The sequence below is a fragment of the Oenanthe melanoleuca genome, chromosome Z, assembly GCF_029582105.1.
Source record: "Oenanthe melanoleuca isolate GR-GAL-2019-014 chromosome Z, OMel1.0, whole genome shotgun sequence".
NCBI classification, from domain to species: domain Eukaryota; kingdom Metazoa; phylum Chordata; class Aves; order Passeriformes; family Muscicapidae; genus Oenanthe; species Oenanthe melanoleuca.
This window is the reverse complement of record NC_079362.1, coordinates 52474919-52501475: the sequence shown is the minus strand read 5'-3', so window position 1 is coordinate 52501475 and position 26557 is coordinate 52474919. Positions and strand designations below refer to the sequence as shown.

Sequence of the window (26557 nt, the reverse complement as noted above, 5' to 3'; positions counted from 1 at the left end):
TAAGCAACCTGTCACCACCCTCACAGTAAAGAATTTCTTCCTAATATCCAATCTAAATTTACCCTCCTCTGGCTTAAGGCCACTGCCCCTTATCCTGTCACTACATGACCTTGTAAAAAGTCCCTCTCTAGCTCTCTTCTAGATTCTTTTCAGGTGCTGACACGACACAATTAGGTTACTCCAAAGCCTTCTCTTCCAGGCTGAACAACCCCAGCTTTCTTCACGTTTTCTCACACGAGAGGTGCTTCAGCCCTCTGATTGTTTTTGTGGCCCTAAAATAAGTATGCTCATGGGTCTTAAAAATACACTAACAATGCAAAGACTGACTGGGTTATATAGCCAGCTTTGTGTGTTACAGTTCACAGATTCACTGAAGAGCCTGAAAAGGAATTGGCAAGTAATGGACTGTCTTAATGCCATTAAATGCCATCCCTTTCTCACCTTTGAGTTCATAGCTACCCATGTATAATCCTCTGATACTGAAGTACCTATGTGTTGTGACCATCTGTTCCATGCTTGTTTAATTTTGGATAATAAGTTGTTATGGGAGAATTTCAGTGTAAAATACTCTAGCAGGTTTTTTTTTTTTTTGGTCTTCATTTAAAACGTTGGAATCATTGTTTCAGTCTTTAAGCAAGAACTGAATTTGTGCTGAGAAGTCATGTTATCAGCATAAAAGTGTAATTAAATAATTTTGCTTTCTCCTATTCCCGCCTTCATCTTTCGGCTTCATTTTTACGATAGTTTTTGTATGGAACAGTATAGTGAGATTTCAAAGTGAGCCTTTCCTCTTTGTCTTGTCTATTCTTTTCTGGTACTACAGACTTTTCCTGTTACATTATTCTATTGATGTATCTTGGCAACCTTATGAAGCTTGCTCAAAAAAGTTAATAAATAACTAATAGAATTATTTCTCTTTCATAAAGTCATAATTCATTTTTTAACTTTATTTACTTTTACTTATGTTTATATAGTTTTGAATTTTTACAACTTATAAAAGTCTTTATTTAAATATGCTAAAATCCATGCTGCAGCACGTCAGTTACGGCATCCATACTGATGGATATTTTTTCCTTCTGATTATTTCAGGAAGTGTTGGTGGCCGTCCTCTTCATCAGAAGTATAAGTTGCCAGTGCTAGACACAATCTTTGTTAGAAAGAAACATCGTGGGAAAGACTCTGGTCTAATTATGTTGGAAGACTTTGTGGATTCTTTTACTGAGGAGCGTCTTGGCCTACGATATCCACTGTCATCCTTCCTCTATACAGGCAAGCTCTTTAATTTTTTCTTCTCATCTTTTTTGTGGTTTCTTTACATGTCTAAATGAGTATTGTCAAGCTCCATGTTTGTGGTCTCATCCTCAGGTTCTACATTAAATTTTCTGCACTTTTGTGAAGGCTAAAAATACTGATTTGTTTAAGATGTAGTAGTTCCTGATTCAGTTTTTAATCCTCTGTGTAAAGTTAGATTATTTGAACTCTGTTGGCTTTCTGTTGCTGTACCACTGTCCCACTTCCCCTGCCAAGCCTGTAGAATGGGCTGAGGTGTTTCTTTGTGGGATCTAATGTATATCTTCCTTGTAGCACCTTTTTCTTGCTCACACCTAAATCTCATGAGGTCGTTTGAGTCATGCTTTCTCTGAACTTCTGGTGAACAGGACATACTAGGCTCTGCTTCAACTTGTGTATCAGAAGGCACAACACAAGGAAAACACATATGGTTCTTCCATTAGCTGCCTAAGAGAACTATGTCATGTAGGAAATTACATGGGTTCTGGAAACTGTATTCTTGGGACTGTGTTCAGACAAGAAGAGCATTTATTTTGCCCTGTTTCTCAAGGCGTGTTCCTTCTTAGGCCATTTGCCAGGGTTCTTTCTATGAACGTTTTCATCTGGCTTCCTTAACCAGTAGAAATTTTCTGCTTTTCCAAGCACCACGGTCTGTCACTGGATTTAATAAGACCTGATTTGTTAGGCTTCTACCAGAAAAATTATTTTAACACAATTTAATGACTAATTTATTTGTTTAGTCAAGAAATGACATAGTGGACATCTTGTGCTCTGAAGCTGTGGACCAGAAGTGAAACAGGTGAAAAATGGTAGTTTTTCTAGCAATTACCAAAGAATAATGTCAAAGCATGCATGCCTCTTCACCTTTATATTTGAGACAGGTATGGAGAGAAAATAGCACAGAAAATATTCTGGAAGTGAACAGTGATTAATCATTTGATGGTAACATGTTAACACTCCCAGAGAGTGTCACAGGTGCCTACTGCAGCTTGAGATGACAAAAAGCACTTATTACATCCTTTGCTTAAGAATCCTTCTGTCCTGAGTTGGATTATGTAGTTGGCAGGAACAGTGACTAGTGAAGTTGCAAAAATCTCAAGTGGGTACCAGGAAAAGAAGAAAATCCCATTCATCTTTGTTTGCAGTTTAAGATAATAATGGAAAGTGTTTAAACATATATTAAGAAAGGATTAATTAAGAAGGATGTATAGGGTAAAGCAATATTGTTTATTTCAGTTGTTTCAGTTTATTTCTAACTTGTTTGTTTTATTAGACCATTCTTTCTGTTGTTGTTTGTGTATCATGGTAGATTGCAAAATAATTTGGTTTTAGATAAACTTTAAAAATAATATAGTGTTTTTTCTTGTGTTTGCTCAGCTTGTAAGCAGTATCTTGAGAAGTACCCTGGGGATAAAAACCTTTTGTGGCAAGTGGAGGGAGGAGGAGATTGGTTCCAGAGAAAGTCTATTATATCTGTAGTGCAAAAGGAAGATCTCAGAATTGCAGGTATGGATGCTTTTTGTTCTTTTCTGACATTTGTTACAAAAGTTGAACAAATACTCTAGAAGAGTGACTTATAGTGAACAGTGTAGAAACTAGCAGAGAGATTTCTATTTGTCCTGAGACTTGTGAGATCATATTTGGAATGGTGTCATGTTATAACCCCAGCTGGCACCTAAGTATCATGCAGCTGCTTGTTTGCCCTCACTGGGATGGGGAGTCTGGAAAAAAAAGTAAAACCTGTGGGTTGAGATAAGAACAGTTTAATAATTAAAATAAGCTAAAATATAATAAATATAATTAAAAGGGAGACAAAACCAGAGAAATAAAACCAAAGACAGAGAAGTGGTGCACCATGCAGTTGCTCACTACCTGCTGACAGATGCTGAACCAATCCCCAAGCAGCCCCTTCTAGCCAACTGTCCCCAGTTTATATACTAAACACGATGTTCTATGGTGTAGAAGTTGGATTGTTGCATGCTGGAGCTGGTTCTGCTTCTGTCACCACTGCACTTGTTTGGTTTCACAAAGTTAATTCTTCATTGGTCCAGGTGATTTTTACTGTAATACACTTAATATGGCAATTGAATGGTAATTGAGTTCAGATCTCCAGATTCAAAAGGGTGAAAACAGGTGCTGTGAGATACCCAGTTCAGTGATGGGCATATAACCATGAAAGAGACAGTGTAAAGTTTTATTCAGCAATTAGCATCATGCAGTTTAATTTGTCTACTCTCACTCAAAATCATATCTCCATAAGGAATACAATGGACTTCCCCATCATCCTGCATTACCTGATAAGTGTACCCAGATACCTGAGCAAATTCAGTTCCACAAATTATTTTGCCTTTTCCTGAAACAGAATAACCCAGACTGTTTCCCCCTGCGTATTTATGTACACTACAGGAAATTTATCCCTTTCTACCATGTGTATAAGTTTGTACTGTGACTTGTCAGAATGACTGTCAGATTCCCTAGTGTTTACTTAGCTGTTGACTTTTGCTAAGTGTGTGTGTCAGTGTTTGAAGGTCCAGCCACCCACTGCTTTGGGATAAATGGGTAACAGTCTGTTATCATTTCACTTTTCTGGAAGCTGGATACATGACAGAGAGTGTGATATTCCCACTCAATGCCATGATCTTTGTCCCAGTTGTCTATGATGTTGTTTAGGAAATTAATCCCACTATCTCATTCTGGAATTTCTGGCACACTGTCATTGTCTGAAAGTTTCCTTCTTAAGGCCCACTGTTCCTGGTGGTGGATGGGGTTCACGCTATGTTCTCTCTTCTATAGTGGTTGCTTCCACCTTTATGACATTTTCTGTGGAGTTTTGGGAGAATGTGATATGGTCAATCTGCCTAGTCTCTCCATACTTCTATTTCAGTAGTCATTCTCCATACTAGAGAGGCTGTAGCCGCTTGGCCTGTTTAATTGCAGTGCATGTTTCACATTCATGGATAATCTCTGCAATTGTGCCCATGGTTGAGTCCACCCCTGGATCATGTGTCCAGCTATAATTTGTATGTCATCCTTTATTATCTGTGGTGTCATGGGTGCACCAAGCTAGAAATAATTTTCCTTTATATTGATCCACCTGAGTGACTTCAATCTTAGCAGCCTGATGCACTTTCTGATTGTTCTGATGTTCCTCTGTGGCCCATTTCTTGGGTTCATCAGTAAGGTAATTTCACAGACAGGTTCTCCACCAAGATAGCAGTACCTTGTCACAATGTGGCAGCTCAGATGGCCTTATCTTTTTGCTGCCGGTTGCTCTTCTTCCATCACTGCAACCACCCCACAGAGCATCTGGCACTACATGAGTCAGTACAGAACTAAAATATCAGCCATTTTTCTCATTCAGGAATGTCTAAAGCCAGCTGGATGGCTTTCACCTCTGCAAACTCACTTTATTCACCTTTTCCTTCAGCAGCTTATTGTAGGAGATTCAATCTCTGATCCTTTCCTACAATGTGGCAGAACAATCAGTAAATAAGGCATACTTCTTCTCATTTTCTGGTAATTTTTTACACAGTGAGTCCTCTTCAGAACAGGTCACCTTCTCCTCTAGTGATATTCCAAAATCTTTTCAGGCCAGTCCATGATCACTTTCAAGATTTCTGGGCAATCTAGTTGGTGCAGTTTTTCTGCTGGTGCACCATTGTGGTAGTGACTGGCACTATATGTCACTTCAACCGCCCCACAACAGAAGGGTCCTCTGAGAGAAAATGCCAGGCAGACAGATGCCTAATTTCCCCTGTCTCCAAGGCAGCTGTAGTGAAAACCCAGTGATACCCTTTTGGGTACTTCAAATATCCTCTTCTGAAATAGCCTGTGCCAAAGATGCACAGAGTCTCTGGGCCAGTCACAGCTGCATGCTTTTGCCACTCTTTCCCAGTCAGGCTAGTCTGTCTCCAATATAGTCAGCTGTTGGGATCACCCTGTCTCTACAGAGCTACAAAAGAGTTCTTCCCCTCTTTAGCATGATGGCATTATGGCACACTGTGCACTAATGTCTGTTAGAGCCTTATACTCTTGTGGATTTGACATTCTAGGCCACTGAATCATCATATTCCAGTGAACTTTACTGATCCTCTTCTCCCATTGACGGGAGGCAGGGCTGTCTAGTACTGGATATAAAATTCTCCACGCACTTCTTGTGAAAAAGGATTAGAATTCTTTACCATAGAATCAGGAGCAAGATTAGCCATTCCACTCTGTCTGGGGAATTGCCTACTGGAGACTGGAGCAGCAACTTTCCAAGAATCCACATTTGTGATGGTTTTTCCTTGCAGTTCACATGCCCGTGCCTCTAGGGTGGATGTGGATTTTCCAACTCATCTTTTCATATCCTTTCTGTGGTCTCACAGGATTTTAAAAACCACAATGTGTAGTCTTTATACTCTTTCTTGAGGAAAAGAATGTTCTCTTAATAGCTGAGATACTTGTCTGTACAGGTGGGGAGTAGAACCTGTATTCATTTGGTTGCTGGAACTCCTTCAGCTGGTTTTCATACTTTTTGAACAGATTTTTTCACAAGTGAGAGGCAAGTCAGGTAGGAAGAGAGATTTTCTGTGTATTCCCAGAGTTAGCAAACTCATGCACCATGGGTACTTCTTCATCTCTCCAGATCATTAATGCCAATGAGCTGGCACATGATGATGGTGTGCTATATATACAAATATCTACATGTGGATTATGTGCATTGGACTTTGTCTAGATCTGTATGACACTGGACATTCTTTGGCTCATAACAAATAATCTCTAACACAGCTAGCTCCCTCAGACACCTTTCTCTCCATGGTGGTCCATTTGCCTGGGTGACATGGAATGTGTTCCTTGAAGACCTTTCCTTCACACTTGACAAACAAAGTGTCACACATCTGTTTGTTCCCCTTTAGTGGGGTGGAAAGGAGAGTCTGAAAAAAGTGTAAAACCTCTGGATTGAGACAGAGAGTTTAATAATTGAAATCAAATTAAACAGAAGTATAACACAATAATCATAATGAGAAGGGAGACGACAAATCCAAAAAAGAAAACCCAATATACAATGCAAGTTGCAGTGATTAGCCCCTCATAGTTTATATACAGGGCTTAACAACATGGTATGGGATATTCCTTTTGTCAGTTGTCCTGTCTGTGTCAGTTGTCTCCTGTGTCTGTGTGCACCTGCTCACTCACCATAAGAAAGTGAGAAGTCCTTGAATTAGGGTAACACCTATTTGGCGCAACTAAAATATCAATGTATTATCTCTCACTAAATTTGAGACAGAGCACTGTATGAGCTGCTGGGAAGAAAAATAACTCTATCCCAGTTGAAAGCAGAACAAACAGTTTTATAAAGGTACTAAAATTTTTTCTGTTGCCTCTTTTAAATCTTCACAGCAGAGGCCTCAAGGAGGGAAAATAAGAATTTGCAAGCAGAGGATAATTTTTGTCAGTCTGCAGTGTCTGAAGCAAGTGGACCAAGGACTGAGGTTGAAACACAGCTAAGTGTAGGTGCAGAGTCTGTTACCTCTTTTGTTGATTGTATTGTTACTGAAAAAAGTTACGAGAAATTCTTTTTGCTCATATCATTACAACTGAATTTGCCATAATGTATTAAAAGATAAATGGTTTTGTTACTTTCTGTGTGGATGTAATGCTTCTCAGTGATATAATGTTAATGAATAAGATGGATTGGTGGTTTTTTGTTTTGGTTTTATTGGTTTTGGTTTGGTTTTTTGGTTATGGCTTTTTTTATTTTTTTTGTGGTTTTTTTTTTTGTTTTTGTTTTTTCTGTTTGTTTTAATTTTGTGGGCAGGTGGGATTTCCTCATGCAGTAGAGAGTCTGTGCTGCAGCTGTCATTTGAGCCATTTACTAGCAGATTACATAAAGGAGAGTATTTCAACTGTCTCTGAGATTAAACTCTTTAGAGTGGCTGTTTTTGGAGGTACATATCCACGTCACAGTTCAATACAATTGCTAATGTTAAGCTTGCATGGAGAGTTATGCATTGCCCACACAAAAAGACTACAGCTTTCTTTGGATGTATTTGATATAGCAACCAGCTTACTAATTGCTCCTGGACATGTGGCCATGAATATATTTGGATCATTAAATACTATGAAACTGTTCCTTTATTTCATTTGTATTCTGAAGCCATATAGAATGTGCTTGACAATCATTTATAGCTCCAAATACCATAAGCGTGAACTTGCATGCTTTAAGGACTGTCTCTGTTACTGGCATGACCATGCTTTTGTAGAAGTGGGTAATTAAAAATGGGAAATAATAACTAAATCAATACTCTCAGATGTTAATATTTAAACTTTAGATCTTGAATTCAAGTCAAGTTTTCTCAATTGAGAAAATCAGTATTTCCCAAAGCAAAATTGACAGAAAAGTAGTGATGTTTTTAATCTCTCAATGACTGGAAGCAATAACTCTTAGTTGTCTTTCATTTGTAACAGCGTCTCTGGCCTCATCTCTGAATTTTAGATAGATTCCAGTAATGATTATATCAGCAAAATGATCTAAAAACTTACACATTTTGGTTATAGAGCTGTATGGATACACTTGGAGAAAATAGCAGAATGATAGTAATTCTTTTGATTTTTGTTGCTGTGAGTTAAGAAGTTAAGCCCTGCTTCTTGCCTTTTTTCAGAGGAAAAGACAGTAGGTTCCAAAGTACTCCAACTCATCATAGCTTGGTAAAACTGCTGGAAGCTCTAAAACTGGTATCTGCAGTGTCTGTATAAGCATTTCTGCCATGGTTTGAAAATTGTTGGACCACCTAAGAAAATATAATACCCCCTCCTCCCCCAAATCATGAAAAACTTTCCCCAACTTTAATTTTCACCTTTCACTTATTTTGATCCCTATTTTGTGCATTTTGCTTCTAGAATATTTTGTTATTAGTTTACGAATTCTTATGTATTTAATATTCACTTGAAACTACTTCAAATAGCAGAATAAAGACATGGCCACTTTTTGCCAGCCTTCTTCCACAGTATTCGAAGTGAGAGTGGAAAAGTGGACCAGGATGCTGATAATTGCTGTTCCAGATTATTATTAGCAACTAATTAAAAACAATGTATATTATGTTATTTTAATGTGTACAGCTTGTACTTTACTGTATCAAGTGCTGAATCCTCAGTTAACTTGCAGGAAAAAAATCAAAGTATTGGGATGAAGCAGGAAACAAAAAAAGCTCTAGGAAGAGGGTCCTAAGCAGTCTCTTGTGTTGACTGTGCATGTAAGCTGCATTACTGATGAATCACCAAGTTCTGGTTTTTCATATTTTTTACATGGGTTACCACATTCTGTTGGATGTCATGATAAAAATAAAACTATAGAATAAGATACAAATATAAAAATAAGACTTCACAATTACATTTTTCCAAGCACTGCAGTGTAGTCCTTAGAGTTTATACAGAAAGAGGAAACAAACAGAAAGAGGCTCCTATAATTGAATTATGTGGACACTTGTTATAAACAGAACTGTTAGGAAAAAAAATCTTGGTAGTATGGTTTATAGTGACAGGTCACTTTCAAATCTTATTTTCTACATTAAGGCCAGAAGTAAAACACAGAAAAACTAGTTATCTATGACATAAAGATAACTTCTAAAAAACATTAAATCTGTTGAGACAGAAGACTTAGATATAAATTAATAATTATTGTAGCTACTTTTGTATAGGATCATTACAATGAAATAGTACTTTAGAAAGAGGCAACCATAGGTAGGAATATGAAGATATTTTAGTAAATTCAGAAAATTTTAGAATAACATTAGTTTTTCTTTTGCTCCACAGGCTGACTCTCAAAAAGGTAAAGAATCAACAGATGTCCATGCAAGCACATCTGAAGGTAAAAATAATTTTGGCTATCAGTATTGCAATAACTCTAGATCAATAGTTTAGCAGGCTGTTTTACATCTTTCCATTTTACTTCCTTCATCTGTAAAAATGGATATAAAAACATGCTTTCCTTTAAGGTGCTGAGACTCAAATCACCTACCTTTTAGAAAAATTCAGATAAAATTATGAGTCTTGGTAAAGATACTATTCAGAAAAAAACATGCCATGGTGAAATGCTGTTTTAGTGGCACTCAATTTCATTAACTTTTTTTGGATGGGGAGGTTATATGTAGATTTTGGACTGAATTTGTTCACTTGACTTTTTTTGTTTGTTTGTTTGTTTGGTTTGTTTTTTTCCTGTTATTCTCCTAAGACCCTAATGTAGCTACTGTTTCCATCTGGACACGAAGCAGTCATTTAAAACGTCAGAGGCTAAATAGAACTAGACAAGAACCTGAACTTGAAACTTTTCAACGAGATGAGGAAAATGCTCTTCAAGTGTCCAAAAGGAGGTATCAGAAGCTCAATTTTTGTTGCATGTGCGGTCGCAAAAAACCTTAGTGTCTCAGAGTGTGCAACTGGTGTTTCTTCTCCTCTGTTCCTTCTTTACTTGCTTGATTTTAAAATTACTATAAGTAAAGTCCAATGCAAGAAAGGAAGAAAGAGAAGACATCATTTGGAAAGTGGTTGCACCACAATGTATTACCTGTGAAAGCTCAGCAGATACTAGAAATAATAGAAAAAGAGGGAAGGCTGGGAGTGTCTTGTTGTAACTAAATCTGTACAATGGTAAAAATTTGTATTCACAACATAGTTCCTTGAGATAATACATCTGGACTTGTATCCATAATACTCTGTATGGTCTTTGAGGAGGTATCACTTCCCGACTTCTTGTTATGGTTGATATATTGCAGTAAAATATTATCTCACTGTCCAGCTGGAGAGCTGGTTACTGCTTGTCAGCTAGCAACAAGTGTTATAGGAAGCCATGCCTACAAAGGAAAACCTTTTGCTCAGACAGTATTTTAAACCATCATATCTGGTCTAACATACTGAAAAGAATGCTAAAACATTTCCAGTTCAAATGATGTTAACCTGTGTAACTGTCCTGGTGTCCAAGTTTTTGGACAAACCTGGGGGGAAAACCTGGGGGGAAACCTCCAAAGGAGCCCCCCAGAGAATAAGCCCTCGTCACAATTCCCACCACTGGGCTCGGAAAGAATTGTACTAGGGGGGGATAAGTGGAAAAAAACCTATTTATTAACAAACAAAGAAAAACACTTCCCAGCAACAGGAAGGTACAATCCCAGATGACAAAAACGCTTTCACCAGCGTGAGAGACGGTCACTGCTGGGAAGGGCGAGAAGCTTCTTGGGCAGGCTCCGGAGGCAGTCTCTGATGCCCGTCCGGAGCCGGTACAGATCTTGGAGCTGAAGGGGAGAAGGGGGGCCGGGAAAAGCAGCAGGAACAGGGCAGAAGCAGCGGGGCAGCGGCCGGGGTAGCTAGCAAGTGGGCAGCAAGCAGCAGCAGCAGCTGGGCAAGCCAAGCAGCACAGCTCCGGGGCACCACCCCCCGGGGGGGGAAAAGGGCACCGGCAGCAGCTCCATGCAGACAGAGAGGTGTGGGGGCAGGGAGAGGAGCAGACACAACACCAACCCAGGACATTCCACCCCTTATCCCACATCGTGAACGTTACACACGATTGGGATATACACCCACTAACTACAACGTAAGAGCTTTCATCCGACTTGCTCAAACCTTCATCACTTACACATTTCCTCTCATTTCACTTACTCAGACCTTCAACATTTACATATGTCTTTCTGTCTCATCCTACAATCAGTTCTTCCTGTGGTACACACCGTGTTGTTCCATCTTCCTGCATTATCCACCACGTGCATCCTGGTCCTTGAGCATAGACAATCCCACGAATGGGTTTGCCTGTACTCGAGGCAGGATTAACCCGTACTGCCTTTCCTAACAAACCTCTGACATGGGCCACTGGGACTTTGTCTCCATCCACTATTTAAGGGAGTCAGACTGGGCAGGACCTGCTCGGTTGATGGAACCTCTGGTGTTAACTAACCAAGTAGCCTTTGCTAGATGTTGTTCCCAGTTTTTAAAAGACCCCCCACCCAATGCCTTCAAGGTGATTTTCAGTAATCCATTGTACATTTCCACTTTACCTGCAGCTGGTGCATGGTAACGGATGTGGTACACCCACTCAATACCGTGTTCTCTAGCCCAGGTGTTAATGAGATTGTTCTTAAAATGAGTCCCATTGTCTGACTCGATCCTCTCAGGGGTGCCATGCCTCCACAGGACCTGTTTTTCCAGGCCCATGATGGTGTTGCGGGCTGTAGCATGAGACACTGGGTACGTCTCTAACCATCCAGTTGTGGCTTCCACTATGGTCAGGACATAGCGCTTGCCTTGGCGGATCTGAGGCAGTGTGATATAGTCAATCTGCCAGGCCTCTCCGTACTTATACTTGGACCACCGCCCCCCATACCAGAGGGGCTTCACCCGCTTGGCTTGCTTGATGGCAGCGCATGTGTCACTGTCATGGATAACCTGAGAGATGCTGTCCATGGTTAAATCCACCCCTCGGTCTCGTGCCCACTTAAAGGTGGCATTTCTGCCCTGATGACCCGAGGCATCATGGGCCTATCGAGCTAGGAACAAATCTCCCTTGTGTTCCCAATCTAAGTCTATCTTTGACACCCCTATTCTTGCAGCTTGCTCTACTTGCTGATTATGTTGCTGCTCCTCATTGGCTCTCCTTTTGGGGACATGGGCATCTACATGGCGAACTTTCACAGGTAGTCTCTCTAATTGAGTAGCGATGTCTTTCCACTCTCCAGCAGCCCAAATTGGTTTTCCTCTGCGCTGCCAGTTCGCCTCTTTCCATTTCTTCAACCATCCCCACAGAGCATTGGCTACCACCCAGGAATCAGTGTATAAATAAAGTTTCAGCCATTTCTCTCTCTCTGCAATGTTAAGGGCCAGTTGGACAGCTTTGAGTTCAGCGAATTGACTGGATCCACCCTCTCCTTCAGTGGCCTCTGCAACCCGTCGTGTGGGGCTCCATACAGCTGCTTTCTATCTCCGATTCATCCCCACAACATGACAGGAACCATCAGTGAATAGGGCATAGCGTGTTTCCTCTGCCGGTAGCTTGTTGTATGGTGGAGCTTCTTCAGCCCGTGTCACTGGTTCTTGTTCTTCATCCGCGACACCGAAACTTTCACCTTCGGGCCAGTTTGTAATTATTTCCAGAATCCCAGGACGATTTAGTTTCCCGATTCTGGCACGCTGAGTGATGAGGGCTATCCATTTGCTCCATGTGGCACTGGTGGCATGGTGGGTTGAGGAAACCTTTCCGCTGAACATCCACCCCAGCACCGGTAGTCGAGGTGCCAGGAGAAGCTGTGCTTCCATACCAATGACTTCTGAGGCGGCTTGGACTCCCTCATAGGCAGCCAAAATTTCCTTCTCCGTTGGGGTGTAATTGCCTTTAGACCCTCTGTAACTTCTGCTCCAAAATCCCAGGGGTCGGCCTCGGGTCTCACCAGGCACCTTCTGCCACAGGCTCCAGGACAGACCATGGTTCCCAGCTGCAGAGTACAGTACGTTCTTTACATTTGGTCCTGTCGTGACTGGGCCAAGAGCTACGGCATGGGCAATCTCCTGCTTGATCTGGGCAAAAGCTTGTTGTTGTTCAGGGCCCCAGTGGAAATCGTTCTTCTCACGAGTGACCTGGTAGAGAGGGCTCACAGGGATGTGCATTCTCCAAAAGCCTATGGCACCTAGGAAAGCTTGTGTCTCCTTCTTGTTAGTAGGTGGGGACATAGCTGTAATTTTGTTAATGACATCAGTAGGAATCTGACGCCGTCCATCTTGCCACTTCACTCCCAGGAACTGGATCTCATGTGCAGGTCCCTTAACCTTACTCTTCTTGATGGTGAAGCCAGCTTTCAGGAGGATTTGGATAATTTTCTCTCCTTTCTCAAACACTTCCGCTGCTGTATTACCCCATACGATGATGTCATCAATATATTGTAGATGTTCCGGAGCCTCACCCTTTTCCAGTGCAGCCTGGATCAGTCCATGACAGATGGTGGGACTGTGTTTCCACCCCTGGGGCAGTCAGTTCCAGGTGTACTGCATGCCCCTCCAGGTGAAAGCAAACTGAGGCCTGCACTCTGCTGCCAAAGGAATGGAGAAAAACGCATTGGCAATGTCAATGGTGGCATACCACCTTGCTGCCTTGGACTCCAGCTCGTACTGCAGCTCCAGCATGTCCGGCATGGCAGCGCTCAGCGGTGGAGTCACTTCATTCAAGGCACGATAGTCCACAGTCAATCTCCATTCTCCATTAGATTTTTGCACAGGCCAGATGGGGCTGTTGAAGGGTGAGTGGGTTTTGCTCACCACCCCTTGGCTCTCCAGCTCACGGATCATCTTGTGGATTGGGATCACAGCATCTCGAGTCGTCCTATATTGCCGGCGATGTACTATTGAAGTGGCAATTGGCACTCGTTGCTCTTCTCCTTTCAGCAGTCCTACTGTAATTGGATTCTCGGACAGTCCAGGCAAGGTGTTAATTGCCAGATGTGTTCTGCCATCACAGCTGCTATCCCGAATGCCCACTTAAGGCCTTTTGGGTCCTTAAAATACCCGCTCCGAAGGTAATCTATGCCCAAAATGCATGAGGCCTCTGGACCGGTCACAACAAGATGTTTCTTCCATTCCCTTCCAGTTAAACTCACTTCAGCTTCCACCAGGGTGAAGTCCTGCGAGCCACCTGTCACACCAGCGATAGAAATGGATTCTTCCCCCACGTATCTTGATGGAATTATCGTACATTGTGCTCCTGTGTCAACTAAAGCTCTGTACTTCTGTGGTTTCGATGTGCCAGGCCACCGAATCCACACAGTCCAAAAGACACGATTCTCCCTCGCCTCACCCTGGCTAGAGGCAGGGCCCCTCTAAGCCTGTTTATCTTTCTTTCCTGGGGCATGCGTCTTAGAAGTTCCTTTGAGAGGGTCAGACATGTCATTATCACTATCATATTTGGCACTTTGGGTACGGGCAACAGGAGCGGCTCTCCTTCAGATGGAACTTCCTCTTTCAATCTTGCCTTCCTTCAAATCCGTCACCCGTCGTGCTAGAGCAGCCGTAGGCTTTCCATCCCATCTCCTCATGTTCTCTCCAGAATCCTGCAGGAAAAACCATAGCTTGGCCCGGGGAGTGTACCTCCTCTCCCCATCGGGGGAACGTCTACGTTGGGTGCCAGGGTTTCTAATCTGTACAGCTGAAATTTGGAGGAGGTCCTCCTTAATTTCCTCCCTGAGCCTCTTATGATTTTCCTCTTTCTTGTCCTCTAAATTTTGTAATCGTGTTTCCACGGCGGCGATTCTGGCATGGGTTGGGCCATGCACAGCATCCGCGTATACCCGGAGCTTCTTCGCCATGTCGAGCACTGGTTCATATATCTCTTCCTGCTGCATTATTGCTAAGGCAGAGGCATATTCAGATGGCCCGAGTCGCACCAGCTTTCTCCACATTACAGGTGTGCATGGTACCAGGTCTGGGTTCCTAGTTGTTATATCATCTGAAAAAATAATCTCCGCCACTGCCATCTCCCTCAGATGTTGGATCCCTTGCTCTATGGTTTTCCACTTGGTCTGCTGCATATACAGGTCATCAGCACACAGATATCTTTGTGCCACGCTGTCTAAAACACGTGCCCAGAGGCTTTGAGGGTTAGCCTCCCTCATCATTCCTTGATCGATGACTGGATCATGAGACAGGGATCCTAGGTGTCTCACTTCAGTAAGATGGTAGCCTCGCCTGCCGCATCCCAAAGCCGGACCAGCCAGCTAATTATGGATTCATCAGGCTGTCTTGTATAATCCTTTCTTAAACCACGAAGATCTTTTAGAGGGACTCATTAGTATCTCTGGTCTCACACTAGTTGTTTTAACTCTTGATTTTATATCAGGAGGCATTGAAGGTCCTTCTCCTGCATCCTCATCATCATCCTCCACTGGCCGATCGTCTTCTTGGTGCACTTTCCACTCCTTGTACTAGTAGCCACAGCCATTGGTTGAATCTTACTTTCTAATTTTGCCCCGCCTCGAGCCTGTGGTGTTAACTACAGCCTGAGTAGCTGGCATAGTAGCTATGTTATCTCCCTGTTCCCTTTTCTTTGTTTGTTGTTCTACACTATCTAACAGGGTACGATAAGCATACGCCAGAGCCCATCTCACTGCAGTGAATTTTTTTTCCTTATGGTCATCCTGACACTTCTCTCTCAGGTATTTTGCAACCTCGACTGGATCCTGAATCTGGTCAGATGGGAAGTCCCAGATTATAGGGTCAGAAAATTCTTCTAGAATTTGGCCCATGTTCTCCCATTTCCCATTCCACTCAAGATTCCTTCTGCTTGGCTTTACTCCTAAATCAGGAGTCTCACCAGCCCCTCTGGAAATCTCAGCCTTCATTTTATATAAGCTGCAGACAGTATATAAAAAACTTACTAAATTAAATACCAGAAAGATGATTTCCGTAATATTCAGGGAGAACTGAACATGTTCTAACGGAGATGTAAATGATTCAGAGGAGAAGAAGGAAAATAAAGGCGAGAAGTCCTCTTTGCCTGCTTCTCCTCTAATAAATTGAGTGCACAACAAAAACCAGGAAGTATTCATTCCTGAAGTAGATTCTAACATTCTTATGAACCTCCTGCAAATCATCACAAACAAGCCTAGCAGAATAAATATTTTGGTTAATACCCCTTTAATGCAAAAACTACGTATTAGGGATAACGCTGGGGCTATCTCCGGATAAGAGAACAAGCCCAAAGACCACAGGGGTATTAACACTTCAAAAAGCCCTAAAGACTAAATATACAGGCAGGCTTCCACTCCAAAAGCCATTATGGATTCAATAACCATACCAATACCAACACAAACAATTGAAAAGAAAATATTATTAGAGTAAGGTTTTTTCCACTTTCTCTGGTTTCCCCGTACGGGCCACCAAATTATTTGTCCAAGTTTAGGACAAACCTGGGGGGAAACCTCCAAAGGAGCCCCCCAGAGAATAAGCCCCCGTCACAATTCCTCCCCCACATTGGGCTCAGAAAGAATTGTACTCGTGGGGGAAAAGTGGAAAAAACCTATTTATTAACAAACAAAGAAAAACACTTCCCAGCAACAGGAAAGCACAATCCCACATGACAAAAACGTTTTCACCAGCATGAGAGACGGTCGCTGCTGGGAAGGGCGAGAAGCTTCTTGGGCAGGCTCCGGAGGCAGTCTCTGATGCTCAGGTCCCGTCCGGAGCCGGTACAGATCTTGGAGCTTAAGAGGAGAAGGGGGGCCGGGAAAAGCAGCAGCAGCAACAGGGCAGAAGCAGCGGGGCAGCGGCCGGGGTAGCTAGCGCAGCAAGCAGCAGCAGCAGCCGGGCAAGCCAAGCAGCACAGCCCCGGGGCACCACCCCCCCGGGGGGGGGGGAAAGGGCACCGGCAGCAGCTCCATGCAGACAGAGAGGTGTGGGGGCAGGGAGAGGAGCAGACACAACACCAACCCAGGACACCTGGTTTGAAGGACAGGTGTCTGCCGATAAAGGCAGAAGTTTTCCTTTGAAATAGAGACCTTAATTCCACTCCCCCCAAGTATTATAATTGTTTGAATCAAAGACTCTGAGACAGAGATAAGGGGGTAGGAATAACAGCTCTTTTACTAATATATCTAACCGTACAAGCAGAAACAACAGCAGTTGTTAAAATTACCAGCAAAACAGAACAGCTAACTCGATTCTAGTCCTTTCTTTAGCTGTAGGCACACACTCTCTCGGCAGGAGCAGAGGCGGGAAGGGGCGGCTGCGGCCATGGCAATCTCGGGTGGGAGCGGCTGGAGTGGGCAGCTCCTTGCTCACCGTTTGTGTCCGGGTGATTCACTGTGTCCGCAGAGGCAGGAGCTGCAGCAGGGCAGATGCAGGGCAGGTGATCGCAGAGGGTCTGGCTCTCCTGCCTTCGGCCGCGTGGCTGCAGATGGGGGCATCCTCCTCCGAGCTGTCTGGAAACACGGGTCCCCCTCCGGAAACATGAGTCCCTTCCAGAAGAAAGAGTGTCCCTCTCGAAGCCGCTCCCACCTATCCCTTTTGTCTAGAGTCATCAAAGGTCTTGGATGTAACCAGCCAGCTCCATTGGCATGATAATGGGAAAAATTCTTTAAATTGACACAGTAATAGAAAAACACTCAACCCCCAACAGTAACAATCATCATATATAAATGTGAAGAGTGGTATGACTTGTATACCATAACAGTTCTTGCAGGACAGGGCTTGGAGTAATAATTTGCACTGGTTTTTCTTTCAGAATATCTATTTTAAGTAATTAAATAGTCCTTTTCTTCCTCACAGACACACTGCCTATCCCACCATGTTCTATCTGTATATCTCCCTCTCATTCTCTTCCAAAGAAATCCACTTCAACCCCCAAAGCCTCTTTTGACAAACTGAAGATAACTTGATTATTTTTGAGGAAATCACTCAAGTTTTTTCCATGAGGTTTCTTCAAACTGTATTAATTGTGGGAGTTATCTTTATGCAGTTGAGGCCTTCAACTAGGTACTGCCTATTTTTTGTGTTTAAATTGGTCTGTGGAATTATAGATATTGTCTCGCTGTGCTGCACTGCCAGTGCCCTAAGCTGGTTCAAAGAGGTTAAATGGCACAGATCGATGCTGCCACAGCTTAAGAAACTCTGTTACTACTAATAATTGACTAGTTTGTATGTGGGAGGGCTAACCTGATACTGAATGTCAAAAATACTGAATTTTTTTAATCAGTGCTAAGCAGAATGCTAAATGAAGGTAACAGAACAGGATATCAGTTTGGTACTCTCCTTCCATGCACACCAACAAATGAAATAGGGCCTTGGGTTGTGCACTTTCATATGGAGTGTCATCATCTCAAGACTAGCATGTAGCATAAAACCCTCCAGTACTGCCTTTACTGTGAGATCGCAAAGTAGAGTCCTTTAAATCTATTGCATTCACCTTTTTCTTTGCTTGTACGTAATAGTTTCAGTTCATCTAAATTTTATCATCTCAAAAATGAGAACTGAATATTTGAGTTACTGTTACCACCCTGCAGTAGTGGGGTAGTGCACCAGCACTTCATCTTTAGCTATTTGCTAATGTAATTTCTAGCTGATGGTAACTTCATCACCCTTTATGTGTTTATTGCCTTGAATTATTTTCCAGTCATGATCTTTGTAATATCTGTATTTTCAATTATTATACAAATACAGTTGCTTCCATAATTCCATAATTTGAATCTGTTTCTGCAGTGGGGATTGGAGCGGGGAGGTGGGGGGAAGAAGTTGCTGCTTTTCTTAACCCTTTGTAGCTTTCAGGTATGTAATGCATCACTACTTCCTACATTTAAAATAACAAACTTAGAAAAATTTCAGATTCCTTTCCTATAAAATGGAAGTGAAACAGATAGAATTTTATAATTGCTAATGTAATTTTCCTGGCTGATGCTTTTTTTTTTTTTTCCTAATGAGGAGTTAGCCATTTTTAGATGCATTTCATTTTCTTAATTCATTTTCCTATGGCAAGCATGCACTACATGATTGTTCATGAAAGAATTTCCCTGAGATCACTGAAATTATGTATTAATCTAAAAGATGTATCTTAATACCTGCTACAGGATCGAACTTCATGCTCAAACATCTGAAAGCTCTGAAGACTTAGTAGAAGCGCCTAAAGTGGATACTGTTGAGAAGGATGAGGAAATAATTGTTGAAAATGAGGGGCAGCCTATACTAGAAGCGGAAATGCATGTATCACCCTCTGAGAAACAAAGTGAGATGGAGGTGAGCTGGATGGGCAATAGCGGATAAATTCGGAATATAGATAGTTTCTGTTAAATATGGTGACTCTCAGCTTTTTGAATTTTTTACACTTCATGAAGAAGTGTATCTGAGAAGTTAAGACTCATACAGAATTAGTTTCAGGGAAAGTTTCAGTGTACATATTTTGAACAATAGAGCTTACATGACTTTCATTAAGGTGAATTTCTAGCTTGTCTACCATCCTAATTTTCTTCATTGATTTCTCCTAATAAGTAATTTCAGAGAACTGGGATAAGGTCAAGATCTGACCCAGTATCGCTAATTAAAGGAAAAAAAAAAGTTTTTTTAAGAAGTCAACTGCTGGTATGCTTCAGTGACTTACTGACTCTTTTTACTTCTTCATTTAAAACTTGCCTGTTGGATTTAAACATCAACTTTAAATCCAGGTTTTATCTTCACCTTGTTAACAACTTGAATTTAAATTTCTGAATATTCTTTGTGCTTAGCAATGCCCTCAGAGTTTTATGTTCTTACTGATGGATGGGATAGTGGACCTTACACATGTTAATTCAAGGAATGACTTCAGCAAGAATGAGAGATGCATTAAAAACTTCTTGTCTTGGCTCCTGACTGTAAGCTATGGTGATATATTTAGTGCAGGTGGCAACAACAAATTAATACTCTGGCTAAGTTAGCAAATCTGCATTAAGTTCTGCCTTCTTAGTACACAATTCTTGATATCTGAGCTTTCTGCTTCTCACATCAAGCTGCAAATTTAGATCACATGTACATCCATTAGTGCTGGGGAACAATAGCTAGGCATAATCTTGAATCACAAATGTGATTTATTTTTTTTATTTAGGAAATGCCATCAGAACCTCTTAATGGTGAGGTAGCAGAAGAAAGTGGTAAGACCTCACTCATGGCTGAAGGGGAAATAGTAAATGAAGTTCCAAGTGGTGAATCAAAATTGCTGTCTGAGAATCAAGGAAAAGAACCCGTGACAATGTCTGCTCCATTAACCCTTGATGCTCCAACAAAACCTCCAGAAGACACTGAATCAGAAAAGGTGAGAAAACTGAAACAAAATGTGGAATCATTTTTACTTCAAAGTGTATGTATCTTGCAGTGTCTTTTTTCTTTTTTCTTTTTGTTAAGTAACAGAAAGTAGCCCCTAACATTGCATGAAATTATTGGGAGAAGCAATTATTAGGCCAGATGATGTAAATCCTTAAGGAGAATACACTAACATTTCTGTTTCAATGTGCAGAAGTAGGACCTAAATGCATATGATACCCAAAAGAAAGATATGTTTGCAGCAGTTTGCCTTGACAGTGATGAAACTGCTGTTTCTCACTAAAATACTAGTTGGTAAGAGTGAAAAGCCACATACTTATTTTGCCTAGCAATTCTTGCCTGATGAGGTGTATAAATAATTAAGTACTGCTAAAATGACTTTGCTTTCAGAACACAGGTTTTACTGGTTTTTTGTTTATAGTGCAAAAGCAAATTAAAATATGCTAGAAAAACAATAATTGCATTTGTCTAAAATATATTTTCCCTTGTAATATCAGAGTGCTTTTTCTGTACCTCAAGTTATACAACTCTTCTGAACAATTTGAAAATCAGAGAGCAACTCTGGGTATGAAATGCAGGTCACAAAATCATCTTGTGCAAAAAGGAGGACTGTATAGAATTAAAAACCTGCTGGATGCTGAACTATCCTTGGAGGTTACTAGCTAGGGACAGTAGTTGTTCAGGGTCTTTTACCTTTAACTAATTGTTGTTTTGATTTGGCACCCTCCCCCGATAGGTTTTAAATGAAAATGACTCAGAAATGCTGACTGAGGAAGTTACATCAGTAGAGAAGGAGGGCACTGAAGAACAGCAAGAATCTGAAAAGGCTGGCACTGAAAATACAACTGCTTTAGCATCAAAGGAAGAGTCTTCTGACAATGGCCTGCCCAACTCTGTGGTAACTGAGGCAGCAGAAGAATCTGTTTCTGAAAACTTGCCTTCCTCTTTAGAAGATCAAAATGAGGAGGCAGGGCACAACTCGCAGGACGCCCCTGCTGCCTTGAGTCAGAGCTCTTTGGTAATGGCTGAACTTGAGAGTGTTTCTTTTCAGCAGCCTTCTGGACAGGAAGCACAGAAGAACCAGTTGGAAGAGCCCTCAGAAGAGTCTGCAGAGCAGGCGGATCACTACACGCAGGCAGTGGCTGAGAGGGCTGCTGACAGCAGCTCTGAGGAAGCAGAAATTGAGGTACCCATTGTAGATCGGAGAAACTTGCGAAGAAAGGCTAAAGGCTACAAAGGTCCGCCCAAGAAAAAAGGAAAGCCTGCTTAAAAATCAAATAGTGATAATTTATCTATTTATAACAAGGTTATTTTGTGTAAAACATTTGGTGTAACTGCACCATATCTGGCACAGGACACACATGTTTAAAATTCTGGGTTGTAGATCCTCTTCGGTTTATCACCTTTCCTCAAGTTTTGGTTTGTTTGCTTTTTAAATTTAACAACTAGAAATTTAACTTATTCATAGAAGTTAATTAGTCTCCTCCCTTCATAAAGGATACATGTTGAATAAATACAGTTATCAGTGTATCAAAGACAATAGTTTGTATATCTGAGGTGGTAGTCATGGAAGAAAAATGCAGTGTGAAATCCTGGCTCTGTCAAGGTCCCTTAAATTGCTATAGACTTCCATGTCACTGGACATCACTTGAGATAATTATTTTTTTTTTAATAACCTTGTGTTCTCTACTGTGGAGAAAAGCAGAACAAGAAAAATCCCTCATTGTTTCTTGTTCCCTTCCCACAGGCTTGAGGGATTAAAAGAATGTAAGATTTTTCATTCTAGGTCTCAAAATATACTAGAAGGTGTAGCTCAGTAGATCAATGCAACGTGAGCAGCACTTGTCTTTCATGAGAATCACTTGAAACAGCTGAGTCTGTAGAATGAGTGCAGTGTCTGCCACAGCGCTTCCTGATACTGGATTTCTTGAGCAAAGATTAAGAGATGCCTGCGCAGTAAACTGTTTGTAGCTTCTAAAGCAGCCATTTTGGTAAGACCAAGTTTTTCCAGAGTGTATGGAATGAAGCCTCCGTATGGAATCATTTGAACTGCCTTCCTAACTACTTGCATGTGTTGAGTGGATAGCTGATTACTTGTTGCATTACAAGAAAAGGATATGACTACTCTTGATCTTGTTTTGGTCGGAATGGAAGTGGTTCTTTGTGTTTTCCAAATACTTGGCTGGTGCTGTGGGGTAACTATTAAAATGTTGTGTCTTCCAGGTGTGACTCCTGTGAGCACTGACATTTCAGGTGGTTGTGATATTCATTAGTGTGAGTATTAGTGGGTATTTTGGCAAATGCTTGTTTGCCAAACTTCTATGCCTTTAGGAGTTTAGTGGGTGATACCTTGCAAATACTACTGATTCCCACTTTCGTTTTCTAGCTTGAGTGTAATTCCTGGGATGATATCTTCCCAGCTGTTGACTTTTCTTAAAAGTAGCAACCAAACTTTGCTGTATCCAGACAGGAATAATAAACCAAGATTCTTCATGCTTGTTTCCCTTCTGAGGTTTTCTTGGTAAACCATGTATTTAACTTGTTACATATATCTAAATTAGCCTTAGTTTGCTGTATGTTTCTCTCCAATAAATGCAGCTCCTTTTGTAATGGGCTATAAACTCAGAAATTAAAGAATAATGATTCTAAGGACAGGAATTTACACCACACTTTGTCCTGTATATGCCTTTTCCAAGATGTGTGATGTGTGAACTAGTCTTTCACAGTGTCTCAGAAACAAAGGTACAAGGTTCACTTGAATAGTTGCAATGCTGTCTTAACTTTTGTCCCTGTATGGAGGTAATGTGAGAATCTGGGTTTTGGATTTTTATGCTTATACTAAGCTTATCTATTTATGAGGTATTTTAATATGTAAGATACATTCATACTATTTTTTTCAGGTGATGAAGTACCATGCTCCTTTTTATCTGTTAAGAGGAACTTACAGGGGAAAAAAAAAAAGGCAATTTTAAAAAAGTGTGTTACCTGAACTTCAGATTCAGGGATTATGAGATTACTGAGTTAAATCTGGTTTCTTCAACTATTGCATGTAGCGATAGTATCTTATCAGTGTACATACAGATACTCATTATGAACCCCATGACTGATAAATATTCCAAGATCTTTCCTGATTGTGTGTAAACATATTCAAATGAACCTTAAGCATTTTTAAAACTCAGAAAGCTTTTTATATAAAGCCTATAAGACAAACCTTTTGTTATTTTCTGAATGGCTTCTCTTTTACTGCTGAGATTAATTGTTTTTAAAAAGAAGTGGCCAGAAAACACATCTACTGCATTGCTAAGAATTGGGGATTTTTGAGGATGTGTGGCCTAAAATAGAGTGGTTGTATACAGTAGACTGCAACTCATCTTCCATTTTTAGGCCAGGCTTTACTGAAGATTATTCTTCTGAGCCCTTGAATAGATACAAATATATCCACTTTGAAAAAGTTAAGGATTCTTTTACTTATGAGCCTCAGTAATTTCAAATACTTATAGGTGGACTTTTGATATGTATGTTTATCACTTATATTCCTGGTGAAGTTGGAAAACTGTTAATGAGAAGATAATTTCACTTACCTGGCTTTTACTTTTCATGGCTAAGTTGGAATGATTTCAATTAGAATCTTTCTTTTGAGACATTTGCAGAGTAGATACATAAATATCATGAGATTATGATATTAGAATAATTTTGGTTTCTGCTGAGAATAATAAAATTTCTGACCTCATTTCAGTGAGTAAGTTTTAAATACTGAACATAAATTCACATGATAAAAGAATACCCTTGAATAGATATCTCTGTAAATCTGGGGCGCCTGGGATAGTAACTGATGAACAGACTTTTACAAACAGAATGTGGGCAGTTGTGGTACAATTAGCTATTCCAATAACCAGTACAATCTTGAAAAATGGACACTGTCCTAACAGTGATTGCAGCAGTACTTTGAACCAAAGGACACATTTTATTTCTACAACAACTTCTTTGGCATCTGTCTTTCTCCAATGAATGCAAAGTGGCAAAATCAAAATACTGAATTTAAGTAATAGTTTTTATTGCTGTACTGACTGTCGCACTGGAACAGTAGTTCAATACCTTATTGATTCTGTGACATTTATGTAAGGGAACATGTTTGACATCTATATTGACTGGAGTGTTTTACCTTGGGGGCTATTAACATCAAACTCTTAAACAATTTTAAAGATCCTATTGCACCAGCAATGAATGATTAAAACATCAACTTTATACAAGTTTGTACCAAATGTTATTACAACATGCTGTGGAACTATGTGTGTACAGTGAAAGCAAGCAGTATTATTTTTGAGCTTTATTTAGTCTAGAAATAGAGTTTAAAGAACATTAATTTGTGACTTAAGCCTTGCACTTAAATGGTAAATCGTTTTGTACTTGAATCTAGTATTTGTTCAAACGTCTGTCTTGTACTGCTTCTCCCATATTCTCTCTTGGTCAATTTTAATTTAGTGCAGAATTCTTGTTTGCTGTTCTGTTTCATAGTCCTTTGCATGAAAATGTATACATCTTATTTCAAAAGCGCTTTAACTTACTTCAAATGATGTCCGACTTTGCTGCTTTTTTGTACCATTTCATTTGTAAATGTCAGTAATTAAATTGATCCATGCACAATGTCATTGACACTATTAGCAACAAATTGGCCTAAGTTTCAGCTTCCTTCTTCTAAGTGACTGTTCTAAAATATTACTATGGGGATACACTTTAAATTTATTTCCACAAATGTGTTAGATGTTTTCTAAACTAGTGATACCCTGTTTATAAATCTTATGAAAGATGTATTGCTATTGCATAGTATTGTACCTTAGTCTTGTTACTGTGTTAATTTTTCCTTTTTTTTTTTTTTTTTTCAGTACTGTCTTGGCTGCTTTTGAAATGTTTTGAAGTAGTAATAAACGTTTATTTTGTGATTATTTTTTTGCTTGGTTTTTAATATTTGAGTCCTTTCTGCTATATAGGAAACACATTTTAAAGTGGTCCAATTTACTGGAACTATCATTTTACAAACTGTCTGCTACAAGGGAGTTTTTAAAAAATCAAAGATTATTAATTTTAAAAATCTTGTATCAATTAAAATAATTTTCTTTAGCTTATGCATCAGATTTAATTTTTAAAAAGCTGCAGAATAGGCTCTTCTGAATGTTATGGCATGCATTCTGCTGTTTATATCAGTTCTGCAAGATGACATAAACTTAGCAGTTATGAATGTAGTCTGCTATAGACAAGCCAACTAGAAATACTGTAACACGCTCCCCTACATTCAAATTTCTGAAGTGCAATTGTGTTATTCAGCCAACAAGTTATGTATTTATAGCACTAAATGTAGTAAAGTTTTTCAAGACAGTATTCTCTTCATGCTGTTAATGTCCAGCAAAGACTAAAGCAACAAGAACTTTGCTTTATAAGAGTGGAGGTTTATCTCTTCTGACAAAATGCCCTCTCTCCAAGCAAATAACTTTAAAGTTTGTGACCCTCTTTTGTCTTCAAATGACTTGTCACTAACACAAACTTAAACTTATAAATTACTAAATCTAGACTAGGGCAATGTATTAAACTAATGAAATAATTGTAACAGATTATGGTTAAAGTTACTGTCTCTGTACTATGGTATAAAAGAAGTTATAAAGATTGTACAAAAGCAGCTAGTTTGACTTCCTGCCAGAGTTCCAGATCTGAAACAGGACTGGAGAAGCATCTATGATAGAAGAGCTGGAGCTGCAATTGTTCTTCCTGGAGAAAAGAATGCTCAGGAGGGTCTTAATCTTGTATACATACATATACTCGGTGGAAGGGGTGTACATGAGAGGTAGGCTGCTTAATGAATCACTGTCAAAGGTGTTAGCAAAAGCAGGTTTAATATAAATTCACAAAAGCATGGCTTTAAAAAGTCTGATGGCAAGATTTGCTCTATTACTTAATGGAGAGAGGAAGCATATAAAGGAAAATTGAATTAGGACCAATCTGAAATTGTTTACAGAGATGGAGAACGTAAAAGAGGGTGAGGGAAGCCTCCTGAATCATGAGGTTCAAAGAGGGCCCCAAATTTTGGTAGAAACATAGAAAAGGTTTGTTGATAATTAGACACTGAGGGGGAGAGCAGGACATGGGTTGAGATGGGGGCATACAAATGTAGGGTAGCACTCCCCCAGAGCCAAACATCCTTGTTCTGGCTTCTGGAAATAAAGCACGACACAGTACAGAGCAGGCTCAGGAATGGGGTTGAGGTGACTCCACGAAGGTCAGGTACACATGTGCCCCATGACCTGGACACCCCATCAGCTGGATCAACTTTTCCTTTTTCCCCTTCCTCATCTCCCTTTTCACCCTACCGTTTATCCAAACTCCACTGACGTTTCTAGGAGATCCGGGACTAACATATCAATTTCCATATGGAAAGTATGGAATTTTGAAGATCTCTGACTCATGCCATTCTGTTCAGCTTTCCAAA

The 26557-nt window shown here is 40.4% G+C and overlaps 1 protein-coding gene across 3 annotated transcripts in view; it reads left to right on the top strand.

The window, feature by feature from the left end:
- FAM169A (family with sequence similarity 169 member A) overlaps positions 1-25589 on the top strand; it is a 45223-nt gene extending 19634 nt beyond the window's left edge. For 2 of the 3 annotated variants that reach the window (XM_056514462.1, XM_056514463.1), the window contains exons 6-13: positions 1090-1269; positions 2668-2796; positions 6673-6782; positions 9085-9139; positions 9503-9641; positions 18858-19023; positions 19865-20071; positions 20816-25589. In XM_056514462.1, the coding sequence (XP_056370437.1) occupies positions 1090-1269; positions 2668-2796; positions 6673-6782; positions 9085-9139; positions 9503-9641; positions 18858-19023; positions 19865-20071; positions 20816-21349 (1520 nt within the window). In that variant the 3' untranslated portion in view covers positions 21350-25589. The remainder of the gene's footprint in view (positions 1-1089; positions 1270-2667; positions 2797-6672; positions 6783-9084; positions 9140-9502; positions 9642-18857; positions 19024-19864; positions 20072-20815) is intronic. The other variant, XM_056514464.1, reaches the window with a different exon arrangement.
- Positions 25590-26557: the final 968 nt, after the last annotated feature.